Below are 10,000 nucleotides of genomic sequence, written 5' to 3' on the forward strand. Positions count from 1 at the left end.
TAAGCTCCCTAATATCAGCATTGGTATCCACGCGTGGCCATGTAATTTCTCTTTTTAACCTCTATCATCGAAATATCCGTTGCACTGCATTAAGGTAAATTAATGCCATTATTGGTTATTTGGCCTTTATTACCCGCAAATGAATTGTAGGGTATTCAGCAGTTAAGCTTTATTCAAGTATTAAAGAAGAAAACTTCATCTCATTGGCCCACTGAAGAAAGCGTGCGAAGATTAGGGGATTATGCTTCACGGCCCCTCCCTCCAAGCGCAATGTGTAGCCGTATCTCTTAGGAAAAACGCAGCGAAATGAGGTTATCCTTGAATTTGTTTTTATGCGATTATTTCGTGGTAACTTGTAACAAGCTGACATCTTTTATCTTGAGAACAAATTATGTGTTTTGTCAATCTTCTAAACTTTAACATTTATGGCATATAGAGTTCCGGTCACACCTATTCATTTCCGGTTGTTTTTTTCAAGTGGGCATTGTAAACATCTTCCTTTAATGCCCGTTAAGCTACGGTAAATATTTAAATTTTACCACTTTTGAATAGGAGGCCAACAGAGGTATCACGTTTCGAAAATAGTATTGTTTTCGAGGGGTAGGGGAATTTTTTCTTAATACTTGAACGTACAGGTACATTACCCAGGCAAAAAGTTTTCTTGTTGAAACATTAATTACATCGTAAGACGCTCAACTTCTTTACACGAATACCAAGAAATTATACCATTTATCAAGTTTATTATGGCAATTCGGAAGAAGCCAAAGGTAGATAATTTAGCGTTTTTATTTTTTCGCAATGTTTGCACTTCGTCCATTAATGGTCTTTGTTATTTAAACCAATCAAAATAGTTTATTTGCTCAATTATCGAGGTCCCGGATAACAACAGGAAACGCTCGGAAACTCTTTGATGTTGATCGAAATGATCTAAATTTGATCCAATTTTTTCACGAAATTGAACCTGCGGGTAGAAGCATGGCCGAAATAGACGAATCTGCGAGGCCTTCTGTGCGCCAAGGTAGGAATTCACCGTTAAATAATTAATAATATACACGAAAAAATTACTCAATTCTGATTGGCTGAGAAAGGAGTGCAGCTCTTCTGTAACACGAGTGCAAAATGTGTAACACGAGTGCAAACTTGTAACACGAGTGCAAATTACAAAGGCTTTCTGATTGGCTAAACACACAAAAGAAACCAACAAGAACCAATCAAATCTTCTGTTTCAAATCAAGCGCGCGCCCTGGATGGCGCAATTATGGTGCAATTTTTCCCTGATTGCGTGATACGCGTGCGTTTCTTCTGCTTAACCATCTCGAATTTTTTCATGTATATTATTAATAAGTAATCACATGATTTTTCTCGTGCTATTTGGAATAAATAATCACTTGTAAATTTTTTCAAAGACTACAAATTGCACTCTCCCTACGATCTCGTGCAATTTTGGTCGTCTTTGAAAATTTTTACTTGTGCTTATTTATTCAATATTGCACGAGATAAATCATGTGATTACCTATACTAACAAAACAAGTTCTTGTAATCATGACAAGTGCGCGTGATTTCAGGTGATCTCGAAGCCTCGCTTGTTCAAGCACATGCATCGATTCTTAATTTTGGTCAGTCCTTATTTTTTTAGGAAAAGTTGATGAAAGAGTGTAGACATTGGAAAATTCCACTGAATCTTTCCGGCAGTAAGTCCGCAACTAGATTTGTGAGGCATGTAGTTAGGCTTAAAACGGAGAACGCGCGCGCTTAGCTTTTTCTTTAGCTCTCCTTCAAATTTGTCAGCAAAAACTTTTGGTCTTACGGGTTTCTTGACCTCCCGCTATTTCTTCTAACAATTTGGAGGCATAATATAAAAGCTATTGTTCCTTGTGGTTGTTTTGTTTCCGAAATCGCTATGCCGCCGCTAAAGCTTCGAGGAGCTACGACTAGTTCAGCTGTTTACCGTTCGATCATAAACTTGTGTCATTTAAATATCTAACACGACCTCATAGAATTGTCGATAAAACGTCTGTGAATCTAAGAAGCCGAGGGGTACCAGTTAATAAAAAGTGATGAAAAGGTCATTTAAGACAGAACCTAGCAGTGCAAGATCTCGAATGTCAAGGTTTGGCAGCCATTTTGTTACTCTTTCCGCGAAATAAATTTTCTTCGCCCTCTCCGATCTTGTTTGCTCGTCACTTTTGTTTTATTAATCGTGTACATGTTTTCACAGCCCTTTCAGAAGAAACTAAGTAGGTCACATTTTAGCCAGAGATTCGGTGCTTGAAACGACAAAAAGCCAATCTTCTTGAATCGATTCATGATTTCGTTCCTGAGGAAAACGTTATGCGAGCGAGCGATGTAAAGCGTTCCCTGTGCTTATCTTGCGGTTAAACGTTTACATCGGTGAAACTATATTTTTTAAATCGATATTGGTGCATCTGCTCTCCAAGAATTTTGTTAGAATGTGTCAAGTTTTCATACGGTGTGTCGCACTAAAATCATCGACAGCAAGTTGCAAGTTGTAAGAAAAATAAGCTTACTATTAGTTGTTATAAAAGCGTAGTCTAACAATTTAACGCTAACAATTGTTGTTCAGAAGAAAAGTTCAATTAAATTCTCAGTCATCCTAAAAAACAATTTGATGAGCTAACTATTATCGCAGAGAACGCCTAATTAGTTTTAAAGGTAATGGGAAACACTATGAAAAGGTAAACAAATCTTTTCCTCATTCAAATTGGGAACATATTTCATTTTTTGGCCAAGGTAAAGATCTTTAATTAAGTCAGCTACAAATAACAATGCTAAATTTTAATTTTTTAACAATGATTTATTATTTGCAGGTCGATTTGCTATTGTTCGTCCAAGGTCAATTAAATGTGAGAAAATTAAATTGGCCTTTGAAGTTACCAGTTGCAAGTGTTTTTTTCTGTCTATAAAGATCGGGATGTGGTGTTTAGAAAACCACGAAAAATTACATTTGAAACTAAAATATTGCGCACACTTCTGACAGTCAGAAAAAAATTACCAAGTGACAGCCTTTGTGTTAAATTAAAAGGTTAAAAGCTCTTTTCTAAAACATACTATGAAATTACACGCAACACAAGCCATTAAAGCTAAGTGCAAAATGATGTGTACTTATCATTTTTATATTGTCAAATTAATGTGCTCAGCATAAAGGCAAATTATTGAAATATTACGTTTTATCGACATGTGATTTTAAGTAATGAATGCTTTCATTGAGCGACCGTAATGTGATATTGAGGAACTCTGGTATTGATGATGTGGGTATTGAGTGGGTAGTGTGTGGAAAGTAATCTGTGGTATGGTACCACCTCTGTAGAGTAAACAGTTTTCTACCGTTGATTGATGAAGATGATTTCGTGTAAAGGTAGTGCTCAATTCTGTCTGATCATCAAAATGCTGTTTTGGCTCAGTAGTTCATCTCACTTAAAGTTACTATTGAATCCATAGATTCCACCTGTAATGTACAGTGTGCACTGAAACAAGTTGGTTACAATTTTATGTACACATATCATTTATGTGTAAAAAATTGCTTCTATAATATATATTGTAACTAGTGTTCTGCTTTTAGTTATCCTCCGATGGTTAGTTATGGCTGAATCATGTGGAATTTTACATTTTCTGTTAGGCCAGGATTTCTCAGACCTTACTTGCCAAAATAAGTTGAAATTCCACAATCAATGAACCAATTGTTTTGGTTTGTTTCATGACACTTTGAATTGAAATAGCAGTCATTTAAAAAGTTTCTGTCTCTCTTAAGGAGGGCTTTCAATAGAAGCCGGCTACTGCTGGAGCTCCGGAGGTTGTGGGTCATCAAGTCACTGGACCTACTTGGTCTAAAAAGTTCTGCTAGCATAACAAACCTCTTGAAATGTTTACAATCTTAACCACTCCATAGTGCAAAATGTTCAAAATTTGCCTACACTTGTCTTCTTGAGTATAATTCATACGTGTTCTTCATTTTCCCTGTGTTTAGCAATTGCTTATGTTCGCGATCAAGACATTTCCTGCCATTTTTAGCAGTATCATAGTAAAGTTAGTCTCTCTTTCATGTCGGCTGTTTAATAAAGCATACCAGACTGAATTATTTGCATTCTTTCCAAAGAAGTCACATTCTGGAACAGGAATTTGAAGACGTTTTTACTTTCATTCCATATTGTTTCTAATCAATACTGTGGTATTTTTGCTTACTGAAGAATATTTTAATAACTCTTTCATTGCCTTTGAATGAAGTGAAAGTGTTGTAAAAATTAAAAACACTGTTTCTTTTGTTCATAAGTATTTTGTCATTTAATAACTTGCCATTTAGTCGTTATCTTTGACGTTTCACACGTATTTTAAAGTGTACAAAACTGACTCAGATATCACAGTCATACAACATTTCTTAGATAGATGTTTTAAAAGGAAATAATTATACATCTAGAGAATTGCCATTCGAGATCTTTTAGAAAAGGCAGATAAGAAGCTTTTGAAGACCTGTACGTTTGGTTGACCATGACTGCCTGCTCAGTAATATTATTCCAAAGAAGAAAGAAACAAAGTATCATCTTAGGAACAGAACTGCGTATCACCCACAAATAAATTCTGATAGATTTAAGACAATATACCAGGATCTTTCTCCTTTTCTGAGAATCAGGACAGGTGTAAATAGTTTTTCAAGCCATTTTTACAAGTTGTGGTATGCACAGATACAAAATGGGCTTCATGTGTGATTATTATTAATTCAATCAGCAATATTGTTTTCTTGAGCATGCTTGGTCCTGCTTTGTCATACTCATTACACATGATGTCATTTGAGCAGCTTTTTACAGGTGGGGTCACCCGAAGAGTGAGGAGATTGGTATAATGGTTTTGAGATTTGCCTTGTACATGTAGCGTGTTCTTTATGAAGGGAGCCTTCACTTTACTTGATAAATCTGTGTTGGGTTTGTTTTCAGTATGTCAAGATTTCATGGTGCGGGAAGATGGAGCCCTTGCACAACGACTTCAAGAAGAAGAATGTAATAAATAAGATTTGATTGTCTTGTAATGATACAACTACCTGTAACATTAGTTTTCAGTATTACAGGGGTACAGGTGTATTTTGTTGCTTGGAGGATAGCATAGTTTATAATTTTTGTATTCATATTGTAAAATAATGCAAAAATGTAAATGCTTTGTTGATAGTGGAAGTGCACTTAGCTATCAAGCCAGTTCACAGGCACCCCACTTTTATTAATTTGAAAGAAACATGATTAAGAACCCGAGTTGAATCTGGGACATGCAGAAACAAATCCAAACCAGAGGTTAGAACTGGATTTGAACCCGGGACCACATCACTTCCCTATTGAAGAGTAATGACTCTTTTTACTTAGCACAATTAGGTTGTCATCAAGAAATTTTATAGATAATAGTAGGGGTGTCAAATGGTAAAATCTGAGACTCGCCGAGATGGTGAGATCCATGTTTGTGAATCCGAGACCGAGACCAAAACATTTATTCGCACGGAAATAAATGCAATATAAACAAGACTTTGAGACTCTTTGCAAAGGCTGTCGAGATTTCAAGATAGGATGAAAAGTTTGCGAGTGCCAATATTTTGGAGGTATCATTCGCCACCCTTATTAGTTGATGTATGTTTTAATTATACTGTAAATCAGCTTTTTCTGCTGGTACCAGTCACTGTCGGGCTTCAGTTCGGAAGGGTCACCTCAGAGGCCATTTAATTAAGAGGAAACTTTGTCCCCTTGTCACATCTGTTATTGTGTTTCCCCGTGTAGCATAGACCAAAGTTCTTGAAATGTTGGTATTGCTGAAACATTTCACCCTTTCAATGTTAGTGTGAAAATTAGCATGAAATGTTGTTGTCTTTATTCTTAGTGTTTCTTGTGTCGCTGTCATAATGATTGTTGTGTGCAGCTCTAATAAGTGGCTTGTCGCTGGTCTGATTTGAACATTTCATTTGATTTGTTCTGATGTCAGTTGATTTGTAGTCTCCCAATTAGTAGAGCACTCATGCTCGGCTAAATAACCGTGAGACTTAAATAAATTGATTATTATTATTGTTAGAAAGTTCCTATTAACATGCACCTACAAGGGACATAACACTAAAAATCATGTCCCTTGTGGGTGCTTCCCTTGGAATTCCAATGTCACATCAGCAGTCTGTCAAGTATGGCAGTGAAAAAGTAAATAGCAAAAAATAAAATGCTGTAGGCTTAACTGTCTTTGTTGTTACTCAAGTCTTGTCTCTTCTTTTCAGTCGGAAATCATTATCTCAGAAATCGCAGTGAAAGAAAAACTGTCCGTGAAGATGTGAAGGCAGCAAAAATTACATACTTGGAAGAAGTAAGAAATGCACAAATCTTGCCTGTCGCTGAAGTGCACAACATGTAAGTTAATACATGTATGCTTTCTTTGATGTACATTTTTTACTAGTAGGATATGTACATAATTTTATACCAGTATATATAGATAATAGAAATACCTGTTGTCAGCTTTATCTTGGCTGCAGTCTTCACATCTCAATGTCTCAAATAAACTTAGTTGAGGTTTTGATTTTTTGCAGATCTCAATAATTTATCTCTTGCTGTCTGCAATAATATAAATACTTCACTTGCAATCAGCTGTATTAAACTTGCGAGGCTCACAGACCAGCAGTTCCTCTTCCTCATTTGATGCCAATTGACCAAATGCAAAAATGGCCGCCAACAAATTATTATTTTGTCTTTGTGTTAATTAGCTTAATAAGTAGCCTCGTTTTGCAGCCCAAATTCTTTCAATTTTACATGTGTCAATGAGGCTACATGAAGTTAGCCTAATTAACACAAAGACAAAAGAATTATATTTTGTTGGTGGCCATTTTGGCATTCAATCAGTAAAATACTCCAATAGTAATTTATTAATTTTATGTGTATGCCTGTCATGTTTATTGCAATGTGTAATCTTCAATGTAAAACACCATTGTTGGGTTTTTCACATCTTTTCTTAAAGATGTCTTGATGGCCTTGATTACCTGCACGAACTAATCGTAAAAAATGTAGTGTACACTTAAGTGAAGGCACAGACAAGTGGTCCTTTGCCCCGTCAATATGTTAGTGAAGTTAAAAATTTTTATGAATTAAAGACATGCACCTACATGAATGTTTTAATGTTGGGTGTGGGCTGTTTGCGTACATGTACATATATATGCTGTAGGCCATTTTGTTCCTTAGGTTAAATTGCAACCAAACTAGATCATTTTGTTTCAACCCATATGGGTCAACTTGTTTCAACCTAGATCAAGTTATCTTATCAGTTTGGGGCAGTTACAAAACACAGGTCATTGTTTTACCAATACCAATTCGGAAACAACCCTAACCATTCACAAGTGCAAACATTAGGCCTAAACATGTTTCTTTAGGCCTAATTAGGCTTAAGGTTAGCTTTAATGCATGTTTAAGATGCTATCTATTGGTAAAACAATGACCTGAGACCTGTGTTTTATACCTGCCCCAAATGGACAGTCTAGGTTGAAACAAGTTGCCCTAGGTTGAAACAAAATGACCTAGTTTGGTTGCAAATTAACCTAAGAAACAAAATGACCTGAACATATATATTAACAAGGTCGTGAATTACTCTTTTTAATCTGAGTGCAGCTGTAGTAGCCAACACGTGGGTGGGGGACCTGCAAAAATCACAATTCTGAAAAAAAACTTTGAAAACCTTTGATCTCTCTTCTCATCCCAGGTTTTGCTTTCTGTTTTCAGAGGTCTTTACAATTTTTTTTTAAATTTGGAAAATACCTTTACCCAAATTAAAAAAAAAAGAGAATCACAGTATATAATGTTCAAAGCTTGTAACTTAAAAACCAGGCGTCAAGTATCCCTACAGCTTTCAATGGTTCTCAGTTTAATGTACTTGGTATAAAAAAGGTTATATTGAAAGTATTTTAGACCTTGGACTTCCATACATGTACATACATGTATGTACTCTAGGTAAAAGGTCATGTGGCTGACACAAGGCAGCATTCTTTAGGCCAAAAATAACAAACTTCTTTAAACTTCATGGTGGCCATGGTTTTTATCTGAGGTGAGATAAAAAACCTTTGTTTCTGTTTGCCTCAGGTCAACTTAATCTGGCTTTTGCAATAATATTGTTTTTGTTTCCCATATGCAAGGTACTGCAGCTACGGTAGTAAAAGTGAATCTTTTCTTACATTTTTTTCTAGAGCTTTTCATGATTTCTTCTTGTAATTATTAGTTGTGAATGCATGCACATCCAGAAACAACAAAATTCCATTCCTGTTTATTTCTTTTTGTTTTCTTCTGATGTCTGTGTAGTTGAGCAAAGAAAAGCATTTTGCATAAATTTCTTATGATTATTGCGCAAAAAGTAATATTATAGTGTTTAAATTAATTAAAGAAGTTATGATAAGCAGTTAAATTTAAGGTTAGGTGTAAAGAATTATTTCTTTGAGTGAGGTGTGAACTTAAAACAAGAACTGAGTACGTGTAGATAATTATAATTCTTAGACTAGATACATGTATTGACCTGTGCACAGCAGCTGTACTGCTTTGGGGGACAAGCTGTGGTTATGTTTCATAGACAAGTGAAAGCTGTGGAATTATGTTTGATTTAAACTTGAATTGTCTGAATAAACCTGTAAAATTATTTCTTAAGGTGTTAGATGACTTACTGTTGGGAATTTACAATTTCTTCTGATCAGCTTTCTTAGATTAAACTGATCTTTCTTTATTTCATCACCTTGGGTCCACATTAAAATTTTTTTGATAAGCTTGGCCCAGAAGTTTAAAATTCAATGAGCACATTTAATTGAGTAGATAATTATCATTCTTAGACTAGATGCATGTATTGAGCAGATGCACATGTAAATAGGCAACTGGTTTCCCTCCGGCCAGTTGGGATTCTTAACAGTTGTTCTTGTTCTGTTCCGTTGTTTCATTGTGTTTCATTGGCCCTGAAAATCCCCAATGGGGAGCGGTCAATTAAGTATGTATTCTATTGTATTGTACAGATTAAAATCTGGTAAGTCTCACTCCCAGCAGTCAATGGGTTAACCTATGATGTAGTCAAGTAAAACTGCTTTTTACACTGTCAGAAATGTTGCCAACACCTAGAGTCTTTTAATAATTATTATTAAATTAAATTAGAAGTTTTCTGATAGACGCTGTATTGCAACCCCTTGGTCGTAAAATTAGTTTGGACACTGAGGAACCCATGAACCATTCACAAAGAATCGCAGAGATGCAACTTCGTGTAACAATAGTATTGTTTAATGATGTAATGCACCCAAAGAAGGATTAAGGTAGTTGCATTGCAATAGAAAAAGGACAACTGAAAATCAAACTTCAGAGTTCATTTTTCAAATTATGACTTACACGTACAAGTAACAATCGGTCAAATTTAATCTCACAGGTAGGGAAGGGAACTCTCATGGAGCGTGCTCTGTTACAAGTGTGACACTGGCACCTCGTGTGAGATGGAACACAACGAAAGTAATCTAAACCAAGCTGTAACTCTTCCCTACCTGAGAGTAAGACTTGTAGATTTTACTCTGGCTAACACCAGACGATTTTACTCAACCTACAGCAACTTATGACAGACGATTTATATGTGTTCTTCGGCGTTTGCAAACTATTATAGCCGGACATAGCCGCAGAAGAACATATGTTCACATACCGCGCGCAGCACGTGAAACTTGGTTTGTTTTGGTGACAACACATTCCGCATTCCCGTAGTCTCAGTATAGACAAAATTCTTACTAAGCCGCCCCTCCCTTCATTGGATAAATTGTCATTTCCCAGATTCTTGGAGACACGTGACCAGACCCTACCAGGGTCTCTCCTCGTTAGCCCCAGGCGTTAAGATGAGAGACCCTGGAAACGAGGTTGGCTTCAGAGTTCATTTTTCAAATTATGACTACATGTACAAGTAACAATCGGTCAAATTTAATCTCACAGGTAGGGAAGGGCACTCTCATGGAGCGTGCTCTTTTGTGTGACACTGGCAC

The 10,000-nt window shown here is 36.0% G+C and overlaps 3 protein-coding genes and 1 long non-coding RNA gene across 4 annotated transcripts in view; 2 read left to right on the forward strand and 2 right to left on the reverse strand.

Moving 5' to 3' along the window:
* The window catches only part of LOC138051441 (uncharacterized), a 115,228-nt gene that overhangs the window by 89,840 nt on the left and 15,388 nt on the right, over positions 1 to 10,000 (forward strand). The window lies entirely within an intron of this gene.
* The window catches only part of LOC138051400 (tetratricopeptide repeat protein 28-like), a 301,832-nt gene that overhangs the window by 76,064 nt on the left and 215,768 nt on the right, over positions 1 to 10,000 (reverse strand). The gene's annotated exons all lie outside the window — the stretch shown is intronic.
* Positions 1 to 10,000, reverse strand: part of LOC138051422 (uncharacterized) — a 253,692-nt gene that overhangs the window by 18,795 nt on the left and 224,897 nt on the right. The gene's annotated exons all lie outside the window — the stretch shown is intronic.
* The window catches only part of LOC138050857 (coiled-coil domain-containing protein 50-like), an 11,797-nt gene continuing 2,449 nt past the window's right edge, over positions 653 to 10,000 (forward strand). Inside the window, exons 1-4 of the mRNA XM_068897125.1 lie at positions 653 to 767; positions 873 to 1,018; positions 4,947 to 5,009; positions 6,251 to 6,380. Of these exons, the coding sequence (XP_068753226.1) occupies positions 976 to 1,018; positions 4,947 to 5,009; positions 6,251 to 6,380 (236 nt within the window). The 5' untranslated portion in view covers positions 653 to 767; positions 873 to 975. The remainder of the gene's footprint in view (positions 768 to 872; positions 1,019 to 4,946; positions 5,010 to 6,250; positions 6,381 to 10,000) is intronic.

Source organism: Montipora capricornis, chromosome 6, assembly GCF_036669925.1.
Source record: "Montipora capricornis isolate CH-2021 chromosome 6, ASM3666992v2, whole genome shotgun sequence".
Classification (NCBI taxonomy): domain Eukaryota; kingdom Metazoa; phylum Cnidaria; class Anthozoa; order Scleractinia; family Acroporidae; genus Montipora; species Montipora capricornis.